The 20,512-nt window shown below is 45.7% G+C and overlaps 1 protein-coding gene across 1 annotated transcript in view; it reads right to left on the reverse strand.

Moving 5' to 3' along the window:
- Window positions 1–6,901: 6,901 nt before the first annotated feature.
- The window catches only part of LOC119384027 (CD9 antigen), a 45,701-nt gene continuing 32,090 nt past the window's right edge, over window positions 6,902–20,512 (reverse strand). The window contains exons 4-7 of the mRNA XM_037652315.2: window positions 18,259–18,354; window positions 15,592–15,693; window positions 13,413–13,496; window positions 6,902–7,482 (exon numbers count right to left, since the gene is read on the reverse strand). Of these exons, the coding sequence (XP_037508243.1) occupies window positions 7,423–7,482; window positions 13,413–13,496; window positions 15,592–15,693; window positions 18,259–18,354 (342 nt within the window). The 3' untranslated portion in view covers window positions 6,902–7,422. The remainder of the gene's footprint in view (window positions 7,483–13,412; window positions 13,497–15,591; window positions 15,694–18,258; window positions 18,355–20,512) is intronic.

Here is a 20,512-nt window from a genome sequence, read left to right on the forward strand (position 1 = left end):
ATGAACCAACGCGCCCAACAAAGCATTTTATTAAGGAGTTAGAGTTCTAACACCCCTAAACGAGCTCCCTGTTGCAATATATGCGAATGGGCAGAAATTTGCTAGAGTCGTCTCAGTCAAAGTCCTAGGCCTGCTCATAGATGCGAGGGGCTGTAATGCCAGAACAATGACCCATGTTACTAGCCAAGACGGATAATATGCTGAGGTTAATCGCTAAGGTGCCCAACCGAAAGAAGGAGCTAGTGGAGGACAACCTCCCTGGAATGTACCACGTGTTTCGCTTGAGCCACATTAACTTCGTGGCGTCTGCTCTAATGTGAACCAAAACAGAAAAGAGGAAGTTAAATACCCTCATGCGCGAGAGCATCAAGAAAGTGCTAGGCTTGCTGATTTGCACGAGCTCCAACAGCCTAGATCAACTCGGTATGCATAATAACAAAGACCAGATAATACAGGCGCAGGTCACTGCTCAGGTGATTAGGCTATCGTTCGACGAAGGCTGGCAGGAGAATTCTTGACGAGGTTTGCATAGCTCCTAGGAATATGGAGGAACGGTGGATAACACGGAGTCGGGAGACGAGGGCGACCTACATGGTGGGTCCCTTCCCATGAAACGTACATATACAGCATAACGGGGCTAGACCGTGCACGAGATGGCCCGTGCGCGAACCATCTTGAGGAAAGTTAAAGATGACAAGGACTCCGCAGTCTTTGTCGATGCAGCGCAGTAGCAATATATGCGAGTGGGCATACAGGCGCACTGGCATATATGCGAGCGGGCAGTACAGGAAAAGGAGGATGTTCACGTTGTCGGTTATAGACGGGCGGCGGGTGCTTAGCTCCTCCGCCTCCGTAAGGGCGGCCACCCCGGGTAGAGCGGAGCAAATCGCGGTAGCACTGGCCTCGTCTGACCCATAGCGTTCCTACATTTACACAGACTCGAGGGAGAGCAATCAGAGCTTTCGCATCGGGCAACCTCCTTCGAGAGGCGGCCTCCATTCTAGCCAAGAGGGCTTGTCAAGAGGACTCGTCCCAGTTCTCATTTTATCACTTGGTTCCCCGGACCATAGAGAAGAACATTCTCGAGGGTTTGCCCAAACCTCAACGAGCTGGCCCACGATCGCGCGCGAGCAACTCACGCGCCGGGATGGTCTAGAGTCTCCGGAGAGGCAGGAAGGGACTCAACAGAACGATCCACTTCTCATATTTAATGACATCACTAAACATTACCAAGTTGGTAGGAGAGTCTATCCTCTTCCTCACCCGAAGCTCAGCAGAGTTCAGTCAGCTACTCTGAGAATGTTGCAGACGGGGTCTTACCCGTCGCAGGGCTTTTTCAGTAAGATATACTCGGACCGTTGACCATGGTTGCCCCGACTGCAGTGAAACTTTTTGTTCTGTGGCTCGCATGCTCTGGCGATGTCCCGCGTTGCCTAACAACCTTCTCTTCAGCGAAGCCGAATGGGAGGAAGCCATCAGAAGCACGGCATTCCGAAAGCAAGCCCAGGCTATACATAGCGTTGTCCTACTTGGGCGCGGCCAGCGGTTACAACGGCCTCCCATTATGGGGTCCTGTTAGTAACTCATAAGGATGAAATAAAGTTCGTTGTCTGTCTGTCTGTCTGTCTGTCTGTCTGTCTGTCTGTCTGTCTGTCTGTCTGTACAAGAGTGGTGGAGAGCAACCTAGTTGACGATACACCCCCAGCTGTTAGGATCATGCTTAAAACCACCAATAGATAGAATTTCGTTCTCAGCGAACGATGTAAGTGTGGCACACCCAAAGCCAAATGTCTTGAGCTGTTGAGCCAGCAGGGAGACGGCTTGGGAAATTGCGATGCTGCAATCCTGCTGTGGAGCCGCCGTGGAGGCTTGGACGCCGTCCGTGGTCGGCGACGAGTCTGAGAGTACTCGTCGACTTTGGAGCGTGGTGGACGCAGACATGTTAGACGCTGGGAATTGTCTCCTGAGAAATGTTTCCACACATCGGGCATAGATCGCATCGGGTCTCTTCCAATGTCGGCAGCGGATGATCGCAATATTATATTCGCTGTGGCTTACTTGTCCAAGTTCGTAGAGGTCGCGGCCGTACCTTCGCGGCCGAAACACTTCGAATGGAGAGAAAGGCTTCCCAACAAGTTGACCTTCGTCCGGCCGACCACCTTCCGCCAGTGGCGTAGCCAATGGGGGCACACCGAGCCTGTGCGCCTCCCGAAATAAATTATGTTTTGCCATGACATACAGAGCACAAAATGATTCTCGACCCCATCTCCCTGCCCGGCCCTCACTTCACAACAAGGTGGTGCCCCCCCCCCGAAAACAATTTCTGCCTACGCCCCTGCCTTCCGCAGTCGCGGGCTCCGCACTTACCAACCACGAGCTGGAGTTGAGCATCACTTCCCGCTGGCATACCATCCACAAGCGAACAGACTGACGGAGAGGTCGAGCCAGTCTATTTTGGCTCGAGTCGCACCGTATCGCTAGAACCACGTCAAGCTGATTGGGAACACCATGTCCAAGCGGCTGCATAAGCAGTGAACACGGCTTTACACAGCTCAATAACAACTTGCCCCTACGAGATTGTGTACGGTCAACTAACGAAACTAAACACTAAATTAGGTGTGTACAGGCCCGTCGAGGTTGGGCGCTTCGTTGCAACACAGACACTTTGTCGTGATATCCGAACGGAGGCACGAAGGAGGATTGAGCATGCTCAACAGGCACAAAAAAAGCCGGCAGATCCCACGCATTGTGGGAATCGATGTAATGCGAAGCAGCCAGCAGAGAGCTGCATACATCGTCTTGTATGTCGTTTAGCAAAATGCGTGTCATGGTTTTCATGTTAACTCCTATTATTTATGTTCGTCACACAGTAAAGTCGCGCAATACCAACTTCGGGGTAGATCAAGCTAGCGAAACGGCCGCCAGCGCACCATGAGCCTGGCACGTAAGTCATGCTGTACATGACTTTCATGTTAACACGTGTTATTTATGTTCGTCACAAGTCACGTCGCAGGATACCCATTTTGCTGTATATCAAGCTAGCGAAACGGACGCCAGCGCCCCATGAGCGTGGCACGTAAGTCATGCTGTACATGACATGCGTGTCATGATATTCATGTTAACTCGTGTTATTTATGTTCGTCACACAGCCACGTCGCGCAATACCAATTTCGGGGTAGATCAAACTAGCGAAACGACCGCCAGCGCCCCATGAGCGTGGCACGTTAGTCATGCTGTACTGACATGCGTGTCATGATTTTCATGTTAACTCGTATTTTTATGTTCGTCACACAGTCATGACGCGCAATACCAATTTCGGGCTAAATCAAGCTAGCGAAACGGCCGCCAGCGCCCCATGAGCGTGACACGTAAGTCATGCTGTACATGACATGCGTGTCATGATTTTCGTGTTAACTCGTGTTATTTATGTTCGTCACACAGTCACGTCACGCAATACCAATTTCGGGGTAGATCAAGCTAGCGGAACGGCCACCAGCGCCCCATGAGCGTAGCACGTAAGTCATGCTGTACATGACATGCGTATGATGATGTTCGCGTTAACTAGTGTTATTTGTGTTCGTCGCACAGTCACGTCGCGCAATACCAATTTCGGGGTAGATCAAGCTAGCGAAACGGCCGCCAGCGCCCCATGAGCGTGACACGTAAGTCATGCTGTACATGACATGCGTGTCATGATTTTCGTGTTAACTCTTGTTATTTATGTTCGTCACACAGTCACGTCGCGCAATACCAATTTCGGGGTAGATCAAGCTAGCGGAACGGCCGCCAGCGCCCCATGAGCGTGACACGTAAGTCATGCTCTACATGACATGCGTGTCATGATTTTCATGTTATCTCGTGTGTTATTTATGTTCGTCACACAGTCACGTCACGCAATACCAATTTCGGGGTAGATCAAGCCAGGGAAACGGCCGCCAGCGCACCATGAGAGTGGTACGTAAGTCATGCTGTGCATGACATGCGTGTCATGATTTTCCTGTTAACTCGTGTTAATTATGGTCGTCACACAGTCACGTCGCAAGACACCAATTTTGGTGTATATCAAGCTAGCGAAACGGCCACCAGCGCACCATGAGCGTGGCATGTAAATCATGCTGTACATGACATGCGTGTCATAATTTTCATGTTATCTCGTGTTATTTATGTTCGTCACACAGTCACGTCACGCAATACCAATTTCGGGGTAGATCAAGCCAGCGAAACGGCCGCCAGCGCACCATGAGCGTGCACGTAAGTCATGCTGTACATGACATGCGTGTCATGATTTTCCTGTTAACTCGTGTTATTTATGGTCGTCACACAGTCACGTCGCAAGATACCAATTTTGGTGTATATCAAGCTAGTGAAACGGCCGCCAGCGCACCATGAGCGTGGCATGTAAATCATGCTGTACATGACATGCGTGTCATGATTTTCATGTTATGACTTGTCATTTATGTTCGTCATACAGTCATGTTACGCCATACCAACTTTGGTGTACATTTGATTAACCAAGCGACCCGGAGAGCACAAAGTCATAGGCGGCTAGATAGATAGATAGATAGATAGATAGATAGATAGATAGATAGATAGATAGATAGATAGATAGATAGATAGATAGATAGATAGATAGATAGATAGATAGATAGATAGATAGATAGATAGATAGATAGATAGATAGATAGATAGATAGATAGATACGCTCAAAGTCGCAGAAGTTCGCTAAGAAATGCTTCGCATTTAAAACGGTACTACGACTGAAGCCACCGTCCGGCACCGCAATATATTATATGTTTGTAGGGAACATGGTGCACAGACAACAGAAAGCTCATTCGAGCACAGGCAACAAAAATAACCTTCCGCTGCATGTGTCACGCATTAAGAACTGCGTCAGTCGACAAACGTGACGGGGCATCGTGTATTGAAGAGCAGAACCATGACTCGGAGGCTAGATCAAAAGGCGAGGAACAAGCGAACAAGCAACAGCCGGCTCGCCTGGTTCTGTGTGGTTTCTTATGTAGATAGAGGGCAGGGGCGTAGCCAGGGGGGGGGTGGGGAGGTTCAAAATCTCCCCCCCCCCCCGATATTTTTTTCAATTTTGCTTGCTCATATATACATGCACACATACAAACGCACGCACGAACATACATAAAGTATGGTTGAACCCCCCCGCCGAAAAAAATTTCTGGGTACGCGCCTGATACAGGGTGTTTCTTCTTGACAATAAACTTTTTTATAAAAATGCTGTGGCAGTCAGGCCTCTGTCGTCTTCGCAAACCAACTCTGCGCCGAAGCGGACACACTTTGCCGCACCTAAATTAATTTCAATTGAGTAATTAACAAAAACTCGATTATTGATTTTTAAATTATTAACTTTACTGCCGTTGTTATATGGAAGAGTTGTAGGACGTGAGATTTTATGACATGCCCATTTTTTTTAAAAATCCCAGAAAAACGCACATAATTTGAGGTAATGATCACCGAACTTCAAGGCCCCCATTCAGGCGATACCGAACCTGAGCGCATCAGGCGCGCAGGTAATCTGTCAGCCCTGTTACGTCAGGCAGGAACCTCATGTGACGAACTTTGAAAAAAGGCGCATCGTAGCAGAATAGGTAAGGAAAAACGGCAGCCCGTTTGAAATACCCCATTGAACCGCTTATTATTTGCGCTTGGTGTGTAGTGCTATTATGTTTCTTAGTTAAACTCGAAAGAAGTGCATATACCTCGTTCGTTTGTTTGCGAGATGAAGCGCCGCAGTGGCTACCGCCTAGTTTCAAGCTGTAGAGTAAAAAATAAAGTGGAAATCGATGTTTGCTTGGGTACAGCACGAATGAAACAGATTTGAGTATCTTATTGAAGTAACCGGTGCTGTAGGCTTCGGGAGGGTCGTTGGGTGCTTCCGGAATCTCGGAGGATATAGATAACGCTTTCGCTAGTTCTTTTACCTACTATAGCTGGCGCCACTTGATATCCGTGGTTTCTTTATTACTTATTTCAAGAGATAAAGCAAGGGGAATAAAGCAAGGAAAGAGTTACGCTAGCCAAACAAACATGCCTTCCCACTACCTGCAATGCTCTAGTTTGCGGCTGTGGTGGCGAGCCTATTATTTTCTACATCGTGCATACGCCGACGCGGTAACTAACGGCTACGCGAGCGTTCCTGGCGCATTTTGGGCTTGCGAACACTAAACTTGAGTGCGCTAAAACCCTTCTAAGTACACTCTAACTAAACCTCATTTACGAGGGTTGCTACGCTATCCGGCACACGCTATCCGATTATTCTCTGCGCCTCTGCGTGTAACGGAGTACCAGACAGACTAAAGCGTTCGATTATCTTTTAACTGCGAAGCAGTTTCGTGGACTGCCCTGTACCGCGTTGGTGCCACGCAGGTGCCACGCTTCATACACATAAACCGAGCCGGTTGCACATTTGGAAAGCCAGCGCACGCTTTCCCGTGAACGCCAGTGTCGCCGAAGGGTTAATTCATCTGTCGGAGCCAGCGATGCGACAGCGAAACGCCAGCGTCGGGAGTTAGAGATAGATTCACGGAATAGAGAAGCGGAGGCGAAACGGCAGCGCCGGGAGTCGGACGCACTGCGCTCGGTGCAGCGAACAGTAAGAAAACAGTAGAAAGAAGACCACAGAAGAGAAAATAGAATAATGGCAAGACAAATCATATAATAACAAGAAACGAACAGAAAAGCATAGAAAATATCACATAATTACACGAAAAGAACAGAAAATAGCAAATAAGCACTAGGAAACAACACAAAAGAGCAGAAAAGAGCACATAAATACCAAATAAACACAAGGGAAACAAAGGAGAATCAGTGCTCCCCACTTCGGATAGCTTTCACGTGGGTCGCTTAGATTTTCTTAGTCAAGCAATGCTTCCTTAAAAAAACGATTTTATTCAATGTACACATGGCTCAATGCATTCAATGAATTTGTGAATGAAATAAAATGTTTTACAATAATGAGAAGCCCCCGTGAATATGTAAAGCTCTACGAATGAACACGTACATGCGAAATGCAAGCGAATAACTTTACCTGCGAAAAACAGTGCTTCCATATGCTATATAGTGTGGACTTCTGTGAGAAAGTAACAAAATCTTTTCGGAGCGTACAAAGAAAAACACTTAGATACTTGATGAAGTTTATGACTATTTCGGGGCCTGCATATGTGGCATAAAGTGTTTGCGATAAATCCATGTTCTGTTGATGGTCGCAAAGGGAATTTCCGTTGTCAGGAAAAAATGCTTCGTAGATCGCAGGATATTCGCTGTTCCTTCTCTAGCGACATTACCCAGCCAGCTGTATTTTTTTAATGGTCGATGTTCTGATTGCTTCTTTGATGCGTTCCCTGCGACTTGAAAAAAATGAACGATCAAGACACACAGGCATGTCACGCCAACGGGCTACTTCGAATCCTGGCGAATCGTGCAAAACAGGCAGATGGAGATGATCATGACGATGATCTGCGAAGTAAAAGAAAAACGAAACAATGTTAACTTCTTTTTTAAACAGGCATTTAAGCATAACATTCAAGCTATTCATGCTTTCTAGAAATATCAGTTTGACAGTTTTTTTTTATCTCTCGCAAGTGCTTTATTGTGCGTACATCGCAGTCAAGAAAGAGGAACCAAAAGTTTATAACTGTCTATTCCTTCTGCTTCTATAAGTACCACAGATTTTTTTTCTTAGCGTTTTCATAGTGCACTATTGACTTCTACTATTTGTTGAGATATAGGAATTGCTCAGTGAAATATTTTGTCATTATGTCCTTTGTGAAGAACCAAGACATATCACCATGAGGTCCTTTCATGAGTGCAACTGGCATTTCAAAAAGATATCAATGCATTTGTAAACAGAGACACATGTCAAAAAAGCATGTAGGGAAGGGTGTTTCAGCTCCACTAACGTGAAACCTGTGGAGGGGTGAAGCATGCAGTGTGCGCCGGTGTTTCCCACAGCAAAATCACTGCTAATGGGCAATGAGAGGCAAAAGAAATATTAGACATAGAGGCCCGCAGTCCGCTCTTAGTTAACGTGCACGCCGCGAATTTTTATTGTTCAACTACGCACAAGAGAAATCTCCCAGCGGCACTACATTACAAGTCAAGGTCCAGTGCCTATATATACGTGGTGACCGGTGAATGGTTGTGCAGCGCCAGCAGCCGGTTTTACATGCGAAGTATCTTATGGCGGAGTTCAATCTGGTGGTGGTGGTGGTGGTGGTGGTGGTGTGCGGCGTGACCACCCTTACTGCGCATGCACATACCCTCTCCACTCACCATCTCGCCTCCCCCTCTCCACTTTCCTACTCCACTTCCCCTCTCCATATTCCTCTCCCCTCCCCCTTTCCACTCTTCCTCTGCAACGCGGGCTAGACATGCCGAAATTCTCTCTCCGCAACGCCGCGATGAGCACCAGCGTATGCGCGTCCCCTCCCCCTCTCTCTCCTCTCCTACGCTGCCCCCCTCTCGCACGCCTGTCGACCGCGTTCCTCGCTCGCCCTGTGGGAATTAACGGCCAGGCTAGAGGGAAGACAAGACGCGCGTAACGTTCCTCTTCGCGTTCCACGACGCGAGGTCGGTAGCATGCCCAGCGAAAGCCAACGGAACGAGATCGTGCAAGTGCTCCGGCTTCGCATCGCCTCATGGTCCCCTTTAGCGGGAAATGGTGTAATTTTTCAAGAAACTCGCTAGCAGACGCTGCCTGCGCCGGCGAGGGATGTGTTCCTCGCGAGGTGGTAGCTCAGCATTCATCGCAGAAAGAGCGTTTACATAGTCAGAGCGCGCCGTTCAATCTCTCTCGCCACACGGCGAGCGCTGAGGCGGTGGTGCCCTCTCACGACGATGCACACGCGACAGCAGACGACACGCCGAGACCCTAAAGTGCTTCGCCCCTAATAATATATTTGCACAAGTCAATTTTCTTATCGCACGAAGATTACCCTTGTTCATTTTCAGTGGGTTGCGATTGATAAGCGCTAGAGATTGGATGCAACAAAATAGGATAAAATAAAGAATGCACAAAAAGTCTGACTGCTCTGCAAAAACTAGGACGCCTTGCGACAGTTTGCCTGTTCACGGCCCGCTTAGAGCCTCGTGTCCTTACAGTTATTTGATTGTGCATTATACAGTGCTGGAAATGAACTTAGCAGTCTCTTTAGGTGACTTAGGCTGTCTCTGTTCATGCATACGTACGCGTTATCTCATCCTTCAAGAAAGCATTGCACTGAGTGCACAGCTTATGTGCCTTATCTTTTGCCCGTCTTTATGTTAACACGTTGCGTTACAAAACATGACGAACAGTGTAAAACAAGCAAAAAAACGAGGTGTAGTACTCTAGTAAGAAACAGGCTCCTGCATTGCTTATAGCGACGCTTTTTGCAATTGTTGTGTATTAGAGTAATTATGGCGGCAACTAAACAATTACCTAAGCGAAACTCTTCCTTCAGGATACTAGAAATGAAAGCGCTGTGGCGTGTGCTGTACACCAGTTGCATAAACATGACGTAATATGGGAGTACCGTCAAAATGCTGATAATAATAGTAACTGGGTCTTAACGTCCCAAAACCACGATGTGATTATCAGAGACGCCGTACTGGAGGGTTCCGGAAATTTCGACCACCTGGGGTTTTTTTAACGTGCACTTTAATCAAAGTACACGGGCTTCAAACATTTTCGCCTCCATCGAAAATGCAGCCGCAGCGGCCGGGATTCGATCCCGCGACTTTCGGGTCAGCAGTCGACCCGAAAGTCGCGGCGGGGCCGTCAGGATGTTAATACACAGAAATTATAATGTGAAAACTTCATGCTTCTGAATCTCAAGATACTGATTGCTGTTAAAACGTCATGACGTCAAATTTTCTTTCTTCCTTCTTTATGATGGACTACACTCTTGGGAGGACTGCCCTAATTAATTGCGTAAAAGAGGGAGCCAATCGCAGTTTTTTTGTGTCATCTCTACATATGACGCCAATGAATGTACAAATAAATACTAAGCACACGAGCACTGTGTCGTAATCTTTTTACACGACATAGTTTGAAACAGAGCACATTGCCACGTGCGTTTCTTATCATTACTTTTGCTGTATTCGGTTTTCGCCCACAAAAAAACTGTCAGCAACGCTCAGCGCAAACCGCGCCTCATTGTTTGAGAAGCTTCGCGATGATTGTAGATCATTTTGTTAAGATTGCACGCAAGACGCGAACACTCGAGCGTGTTCTAGAGTTTGCGCGACAACCAGCGATAACGCTGGAATATTCTACGCTACGACACATGCATAAATGCCGACGCGCTTCACCGCTTGTCAGTTGATCGACGGTCGACGTTCTGTTCGACGCTATCAGTGTACTGCTGTAGTTGACTTTCAGTTTCCCGGCCACAAGTTCGGCCAAATAAAGAGTTTCATCCCGGGCTTGCTGACTTCTGCCTTCGTCGACGTCACGACCACGTGACAATATACTCGTTAAGATGCACTCGAATGAGAGTCGAAACATGTTTTTCCCACACATACGCGAATGTATTCTTCATCTTGTGCATTGCAAAGCATACGGCTATTACTTGAAATTGTTTCAGAACAAGAAGAAAATAATTTTATTGAACTCACGCTGATTGTGTCGCCAAAAGCTAATATTAAATATTAGAACCACATCCCTAAACGGAGGTGCGGTAAACGCTACCTTAGGATGCGTGTAGCAAGCAAACAAAAATATATTCAGAGTGTTGAGAACATTTGCATTATTTAAAAGGCCACTACGAGTGTCCTTTTCGCAAACTCGATCTGCACGTAAGCTGGTAATTTTCTTTTTTTTTTAATTTCGAGAGTTTGCCCAACGGCATACAGAGCTAAACATACAGGTAGAGGCCGGTTTCCGCTAAATACATCAACAATGCTCTATGGTGGGGCCTATAGAGCCACAAATCATAATCTGGTGGTAACTCCTTGAAAAAATGGGCACTGCGCCATAGCCGAAGTTCAAGAGGTATGAAGATGACAGGAACTCTGAATGACGGCTGCTTATTTGAACTTTAACATATCACGTGATCACTTTCTTTGTTTAAATACATTTGCTGAGATGAAGAAAGCTCTCATACAGGCTGTGTACCGCATTTATATCTCTTCCCTTGCCCTTGGCACGGCCCACTTTTTTAAGATATTTAAGTTACTCGGGTATTCGTTGTGTCTCATAATTTTATTTCACAGGAGAGTATGATTCAAATCCGCGGTTACTACGTAGCTTTTTAAAAGGTGCCACAATTGAGGCACATAACTACATTTATCGAAATATGCGCAGTGTAATGACCTCATCTTAAATTCTTTTTTAAGAGCTGACACATATTACCTTGCACATATCTGCAAGGTACTTGTTTACGCTGTTTGAATCAAGCAGTTATAATGCCTCCTATGACTTGTACTCTACAATAACTATTAACCATACGTGGCGTTTTTTTTTCTAAAAGTGCCAAATCCGGAAACCCAAACTGGGCTAAATTTCACGGGAGAGTAAAACGCGCCTAAGTATCCTTCAGTTTTAAAGCAATTGTAATCAAAATGGGGTCATTCCTTACTATAACGCAAACTCAAAAAGGCAGTTTCGAATAGAACATGAACCAAATCCTGCATCTGTTCGAATCGAACTGAGCCACATCCATTAAATAAGCGCTGCGTCAGCAATCGTGACTAAAACAACCAACATGGCCACATCCAATCTGTTTCACATTTCTGTCCTAGTTATTTTCCGTCCACCATTAGTTTTTCTTGGGGGAGTTGGTACTTGCTGAATGACATAATGTTGTAGGGCCAGGCTCGAATATAAAAAGTAAAAGGCCAACTTTTCTACTTCTTTTTGCCTTTTAGTGTTTCTTTTCGAGTTTTGCGCTACAGTATCATGTCATTCTTTCGCTTCCAGATGGTATATTTGATATAGAAGACAATTGAAATGAAGGTATTTGGCACCGATCAATTCCTTGAAGAAGATGAAAGGATCTGAAAAGGCGCTTCATATAACAAGCTAAGATGAAGAAGGAGAGCTGAAGCATTTTTGAAGGCCTTTAATAGATGCAAAAACGAGAAAACGCTTCCGACAGTTCAGAATGGTGCGCCTTTCCCTGGAAGGAGCATTCGCTCTACAGGTCTAGTTATCAAGATTACGCCCGTGCAACAAAGGACGGCACCGGCGGAAGCACAAGGACAGTGTTAACTTTGTCGTAAAACATTGCTATATTATTTATTCGCGGTGCTTTAGAATTCTTTTGCGACCTAATTCAAGCCCCACTGAAATGTTCCAGTTTATAGGAGTCAAATCCAAAGTTTACTCATGAATGCCGACGATAGTGGTCTATATAGATTTTAGCAGCAATTAGACCTGAGGTATTTTGGTGACATGAGTACACTGGCAAGAAAATCTTGGAGCAGGCCCGACCATATTGCCAGTAGCAAAACACAACGTTTTTTTTTTCAGTTTCTGGTAAAGAGGACTTTGCTGTTTTTATTTTGGAAACGAAACGCCACAAATGAGCTATTACCTTGTGTAGCACCATTCACAGGCAGAGCGACTAAGAGCTTCAGTTAGAACTACTAAGACAGACAAGATTATCTACGATTGCTACAAGGGGCGTTCAAATGAAAAGGTACAAAACGTCGTAACTATATGACAGTTTCCATAGATGCCTATGGCGCTATATGGCGCTATGGTAGAATGCAGCGAGATATCTAGAATGCGATTGGAGTCTCTGCCGTGGATCGCAGCATGCGGGGGCGCCCGCATTCGCAGTAGAGAGCAGAGGCTCTTATAGAGAGCCCCGTCCTATTGACACAGCAGTGGGTGTGAGGACAGGCGTTCACATTGCAAAATTCTACGATTGAGGAGTAGCGGGGCATTCAGTGATTTATGACAGCGGAAGGTGTTAAACCGGCCACCATTCATCGCTTGGGATTTCCATATGTTTGATCCCATGAAAAAACAACTGAAAACGAAGCGCTTCAACTCCGACGACGAACTCAAGCACGCTGTGAAGGACTGTGTCTTGTCACGGCCACAGGAATTCTGCGAACAAGGAATCTTTCGGCTCGTTCATCAATGGGATCTTTTTCACCAGACACATAGTGTATACATTGAATAAATTCTTTATTTATACCCACAATGTCCTTTCGTACCTTTTCATTTGAACACCCCTTGTATAAACCTTAAACCTAGTACGGCTTCGTGTGTTATTTCAGCGGCTTTATTAGTTTACCCAAAGTATGGATGCCAAAGCGACTCGTGCGCTTTCATTATGGCTCATTATTTGCCCTTCCCATTGTATTGTTCTCTCAGAGGTGGACAAAACAAATGCCACCACGTACAACATAATAGACAAATAGTTGAAGTGAATAACAATAAAATACAGCATCACCTGCACAAATCCAAGCGCGAGGCCCAATCCGCCAACAACGGCTCCAGTCCTCTCAAGAAGGACACGTAAGTTCTCACTGCACCCCTGCAAAATTTTGAAAATGTGTAACGATATTTGCATCTGCCACCACTGAATTAGTGTTGTTGATTATGTCAGCAGAGATATTCACCAGCCCTTGACAATCCACATTGATGAATTCTAGGATTCCTAAATCAATGATATTTTCAGCACCCTATTCAGTTCTGATCAAGTCATGATAAGTTGTCAGACTATTGATATACTTCTCTTCTGAGAACTGCTTTTTAACAGCGAAACTGTTTAGCAATCGTCCCTTGCCCGGCAAATGAGAAAAACTATCACCATCATAAACGGGTATGCGCCACAGAAATTAACTAAATCGCACACTCACCACTGGTTCACTAAAAATGAAGAAGGCAGCAGTTAGCCCAACAAATGACCAAGAAATATCATCATCATAAACGGTATGTGCCACAGAAATTGGGTAAATCGCACTACTCACCAATGGTTCACTAAAAATGAAGAAATCAACTGTTAGCCCAACAAATGGCTGCGAAGCGACGGAGGAGAGCCGCGGAGACCCCGACTACGTACAACGAGAGAATACTATATAGGGAAGGCAACGGGGAAGGCAACGGCGGCTGCGAGAAGACGCCGAAGAGATAAAAGGCTTACGCCAACGACGACGTCCCCGTAGATATATGAGAGGTGCGAACGCTTGGTTTCAGCGCGATGTTCTGTCTCTGCAGTTTGGACATTGTCGTGTCTGTGACAGTCTGTGGTTGCACTCGACTCTCTCTGCGCTGAGAATCAGCGTAGAAACAACCTAGCATCACCTAGCTAAAGCCTAGCAACGACCTAGAAATAACGTCATCACCTAGCTAAAACCTTGAAACAAGCTAGAAGCATCCGGATTAGTCTTCAGAATCGTACATTTTCGCTGTTTCAAGCCTTGCGCGGCTTAGTGCAAGCTTCTCTAGCTTTTTCTACAATAACTATGCGTGGTCACAATTAAACGTTACATATCTCCTAGGTCCTACGTCCAGCATTCTTTAACGTTATTAAGCTTTGGAGCACTAGTAATCCGGATAGATTTTCCATCATACTACCGAGGCTACCATATGTTAAGCTAAATTTAGATTCTAAAGCACTAAAGTAATCATCTCTATGGCAGAAGGGAGCAAAATATACATCATTGCTAGTCAAAGAAACGATTATATCCCGTACAGGTCAGACAATGGGCAAAAGGGAGAAATTATAGGAGCACATAAAATAATTGGAAAGACAACAAGACAACTAATGGACTGGGCACAAAATACTGGCATTGTACCACGTTGGAAGTTATTCATCTTTATCTCTAACACTACATGTTACAGGTGGAGCATCAAGTCAAACATAAGCCTCAGGACACTGGCGTTACCAGTAAGTGTTCTCTACAAAACGGATAAATGACAACAGAGGACCGTCCTTCTTTGTGATAACCTATCTTCTTATTGGCCACAATATATTGGTTTCTGAGCACGTTAAAGAAACCCGAGGCGGTCGAAATTTCCTGTGCCTGGCACTACGGCGTGTCTCACAATCAGGTCATGGTTTTGCGACGTAAGACACCAAAAATCAGCCTCTCTCATTTTCCTGTGCTGCTCTCTGCCGTTTTGGTAGGGGTTTGGTAGGGGCCGGGAGAACCGGTATTGCCGGAAGCAAAGCCTCCGAGATAAGAAGATGTTTCGCGACTTTTCCGCTAGGGGAGGGCGCATGCGCCGTGGCGTCGTGAAAAAGGCGGATTATGAGTGTACTGAGTATGTTTCGAAAGAAGCCGCGTAAATAGAAAAGGGCAATTTTTAATTGCAACGTGCAACAGAATTTTAAAACGGAAATATGCACAAAGTATTATATTTTATTATTTCTTAGTATTGTTTTCTTTATCGACAACATTCTAGGTTTGTAATTACTTTTCATTTGCGTTTGTTTGCTACGTACAAATAGACAGAAAACATTATCGGCTATAATATCAATATATATCACTGACAAAGCATGCGTCATTATATAAGCAAAACTGTCGTACAGTGAATAAAATCCCTCCGAATAGGACAAAAGCTGCTTTAGTAAGCTGCGAATGCTTCAAGTTGAGCAGCAATAAAACTATAGATGGTGTGCTTACGTATATGAAAATGTTGTTGGTTCGGGAACTGCTGCAGGACTGCGGTATAGTCATGTCTCGGACCTCATAGTCGTGCTTCGAAATCGCGCCGCAACATTCAAGCTGCAACAAAACAAAATGAAATGAGTGCGACAATCCGTTATTTCGGCACATTTCACTTTGCACATTGGAGCTTTGAGATTAGGCATGTGGTTCAGGCTTAAAACCTCCAAGCCTTAGAAAGCCTTTGTCAATATAGTGAAGGCATTCCAGGAATAAAAACAGTGTAAATTAAACGTTAAAAAGAAGACGCAAGATGGCATGAAAATATATGGAGGTGTCAGAAATACATGGCCAGATTAAAAGTGGGAGGTCGTTAACATATTAGAGAAGCGAGTTGGGCTAATTGGTACGCAGTGACTACAGACATAACTAATTAGCGAAAGAAAAAAACAACGGTCAAGGTGAAGACAACATTGGCGCTAAACATCAACTGAACATTTACTCACAGAAACAATAAATTCACAAGCTGTGCAAGAAGCTGCGCAACACGGAAAAGGCAACTAAAAAAAGTCCCCGTTTAAATGCCACTAATCTTTTCAACTCTTTACTTGGCTACGCAACCTACTCGTGCCGTATCCAACCAAACAGCTCCATGCGCAGATTTTTTTTTTCAAGATATGCGCATTGTTTGTTGCTGAGAGCCAGCGATGCAGCACTTACACAGCCATCACCCGCTAGTCCTATACAAAATGCCTTAAAACATTTCCGGTCTGATTGCCCCCGTAACCGCCTGAGCAGACGTGTGCAGTGAGACTGCGCTGTGCACGTGCACCCTCGGCAATGTTCAACGACATCGCCAGCGGCCGCGACAGCACTGACAGATTCCCGGTGTTCCCGCAAGCGGTTGTTCAAACAACGACCCGTTTGACCAATCAAATAAACCACTGCAACGGATCATTCAACGAAACGCGCGACATGCTTTTTGTCACAGGCACCAGCACTCTGCGCGGCATTCACCATGTGGCACCATGTGTCCAAAAACCGGTGCTCTTGAAGAAGTCCGATCTGACAGAGGAAAGTGGGCACTTCTCTACAAATATGTTACCGGAATGCAATTCACAGGGTAATTATCGCTTTTTCGCAGTCGCTCTACCAACACCCAATAAACTGCTTTCATAGCACTGGCTATATGCTTACAATATCCTGTACCGCGCTGTCGGAGATTTTTTTAAGAAAAGGAAAAGGTATATGTATGACTTCTTTCGGGTAGTCTTGGCACGTATATGACTCTCTTTAAAGAGACACGCTAACTCTCTTCGGAGATCATTATACTCTCTTCGGAGAGTCCTGTGACAAACAAGAGAGTTAATGTGCCTCTTTAAAGAGAGGGGACTGTTAAGGGCTCGTTTTTCTTTGTTATACACAATATTGTGTATCAAGTCAAGACTCCCCGAAACGAGTCACACATACTCTTGTTTTTCTTAGAGTGTACGGCTTAATGCTATCGTCGCCCCGCCACGGTGGTCTAGTGGTTATGGCTCTCTAGAGCTGACCCGAAGGTCGCCGGATCGAATCCCGGTCGTGGCGGCTGCATTTTCGATGGGGGCGAAAATGTTTGAGGCCCGCGTACTTAGATTTAGGTGCACGTTAAAGAACCCCAGGTGGTCGAAATTTCCGGAGCCCTCCACTACGGCGTCTCTCATGATCAGACCGTGGTTTTGGGACGTTAAACCCCAGATATCATCATCATTAATGCTATCGTCAGCCCAAATCAACGAAACGAACTAGGCACCAAATCCAATTCAATGAAATTTTTCGTGAGAACTGAAAGGGAAAGAGAGCAGCGATTTCTTTCTAATTTTGGCACAGACGGGTTTTCTCCGAACGTGCGCTCTAGCGCAATCGCGTTGAAACGTCCCGCCGCCCTAGTCATGACCCTAGCTTTATTTTGACGAGGCTGCACCCGGCGCCCATGCATGCACCAATGAGATGATCAGTTGGTAGAACTCTGATTTAACAAATCGCGCTGGGGATATCGGTGGTTTAGTGTCTTTGTATATGATGCTGCAATACTACGGTGGTTGCTGTTGTTATTTCATGGTTGATGCGACAGATAGTACTGATCACCTCCTCGTTACTTTCTTGCTCGGCCTGCTCGCACAGTCACTGCATCCGTTCTCCCCGACTTTGCACATCCGCTCCTTGTCGTGGCTTCACGTGGCCGTCTACCTGGTTTACATCACCCGGACATGGAGCCTCCCGTGTCCGGACTGCCCTCGAGCCACCCTCGCGGGCTTGTCACACGCGCAGGCATGGCTTAGAGGGATATACAATGCCATGGTAGCTTTTGGGTGTCGCTACCATATAGTTTTAGGTTTTCAATGACTGAAAACACCCTTTCTCTATTTACAAATTTCCAGATTTAACAGAATACTTCGATCGTGGTCGCCTCTTTGTTAAATCGAGTTAAATGGTCTGTAATATGAATGCCATTTAGTGTGCTTATACTTGTCGCAGGAATAGCCTGGCATCGATTCAATGAAAAATCGCTACGAGGAATGAAAGGAGAGATATAGAAATGTGAAACAGTTTTTTTTTTTACCAAATGAGGTTTAAGTGGCCAGGTTGATTACTCCACAACTTATAAACATTGGTGTAAGTTACAGAAGTGTTGTTAATACATACATGAACTTGCATGAGATCCATGAATCGTCTGGCCTTTGGATCATCAACGACTGTATCTAGTTTTTCTTCTATGCTCACTGCGAGGTGGCGCTGCAGCTGTAGGAGGCAAAAAGTAATGGGGTTAGGCCACATAGAAATTCCTCTAGTCAACAAGGCACACTTAACGCAGTCCTAAAAATTTTAAATCGTTCTGCTTCGTTCAACTAAACACAGTGAGTAGAAAGTTGTCAAAGGCGGGACAACGTTAGGTCGGGCATACCAAGGCCAGAAAGCTTTCGAAACACATGCCCACTACTCTGGTACCACCGTCCATGTGAGGTACAAAAAAAACTGTTTGCTCTAGTTAAACGGGCGTTTTACTCTCAGTAATATTGCGATGTGCGATAGTAGCTTACATGCAGCATGGTGCACTTTAAGACAGAATGCACCGTGGGATTACGCATGAATAATTCTGAGAACATTTCAGTGGACGGTATTTTTATGTGAGCTACATGCAGTATGTCAAGCAGAAAATGTGTGCTGTGGGTTTCAGGAGCTCCTATAAATATTTTCACACACCCCAAATTTGCTGCAGGACCATCATTACAGAGGATTTGTCTTCCGTTGATTCAGGCTGTCGTCACCATTGAAAGCTGGCACGCACGAACGAACAGTGTGCGTGAGAGAGGAAGATGAGCCGTGTAGCTTATGTATTGGTGATTTTTACGGTCCGTCAACAAATGGCTGACGAAGTCATACATTACGTACCTTAACTAGATACCATATTCCACCAGTTATTTTGAGTCACGCATTATACGCAAGAACCGACAAGTAAAATAACAGGATGGATGACGAATAAAAAAGATGGATGAAAACTCTTTCAGAGGAAGCCATGAACAAAGCTATGTAAGGAATAGAATCGCAGTCTGCCCGTGGCACGAGATGTCAGTTAGACAGAATAGCTTATAAAACAGACGGGAAATATCGGAATTTTCTGCAAGTTTAATAGGCGGGTGCAGCGAACAAAACTAAGGAATGAGCGGAGAATATTTGCAAACACGTGGTTCAATCAGAAAACGTAGGACATAGCCGAAGATAATTCGTAAGTACTTTATTAGCGCATGTAACGAAAATTTTTGCAACAGGCCATGCCACTCGAGTCAACGTTTACCCATTCGTGGAACATTAGCTACCGTTTAAAACGTTGGCTCTAGCACCAGTTCCCATTCAAGAACCTTTTATAACTTCAAGCCTCCAACTTTTTTTTGGCGTTCTGTGTTACTTCAGTGTCAGGGTCGTTTCTAGTGCGTAAAGAACTTAATGATGAATGTACACAAACACAGAGTTTCCATTTGATGCCCTTTGACAGAACTTCACTTCTATATAGAGCCTATAAATCAGACTCTCTGTTTTACCAACTACATAATTATGAAGAATTTACATTGGTGGAAGTTTGTTACTAGATCAAAACAACTCTACCAGATAGCACGGAACGAGATCTAGCATAACACATGACAACAATTTTTACTGATGGAAATTGTATGCATTTATTGATTGACCTCACTTTTGAAACGTAAATAAAGTAGTCACAGTTCTCGCCGCAACGGCGAAGCAATGAATGCGATAGCAACAAATTGGAATGTAACGCGAAGAACGGAAACCAGCTCGAAATCTCCAGCGCGTCGCTCAAGCGCAAAGGACGCACGAAAAGAACACACACAGGACGAGCGCGAACTATCATGCGTCACAGTTCAACACTTGAAGGGCACTGCTGAAACATAAAGCAGGACGCACGAAACGAACGAACAGGTACACACAGGACGAGTGCGAACTAACTGTCACAGTTGTTACTTATTTCTGTTTGAACAGCGCGCTCCTTTCGCAAACGCGGCCGCTGCAGCGAGCGAAGGGACCTTCGTACGCTCTGTGACTTCAGCGCGGACATCGCGGGGAAAGCACATGAAAGACAACCCCCCGCTCCACCCACACTTCGCCCGCCCCCTTCTTTCCTCGGATATGCGGCGCACGAATGCGACCACGCCCTGTAGGGCGAAGAGAAACGGCGTTCGCAGGAGCGGGGCGAGCTGGCCGACGCCTTTAAGTGCGCTCGTTGCGCTTTTAGCGCCATCTCGCTGGTAATTAAAAAACGCTTATAAGCGCCTGCCGTCTCTCAGTACTGCGGTAAAGGGTGTGCATATAACACTCGCCGTTAGCCACCTGGACGATCTGCGCTTTGTGGCATAGTGGTTGGAGCCACGCGCTGCGGATCGAGGTC

The sequence above is a fragment of the Rhipicephalus sanguineus genome, chromosome 2, assembly GCF_013339695.2.
Source record: "Rhipicephalus sanguineus isolate Rsan-2018 chromosome 2, BIME_Rsan_1.4, whole genome shotgun sequence".
Classification (NCBI taxonomy): Eukaryota; Metazoa; Arthropoda; class Arachnida; order Ixodida; family Ixodidae; genus Rhipicephalus; species Rhipicephalus sanguineus.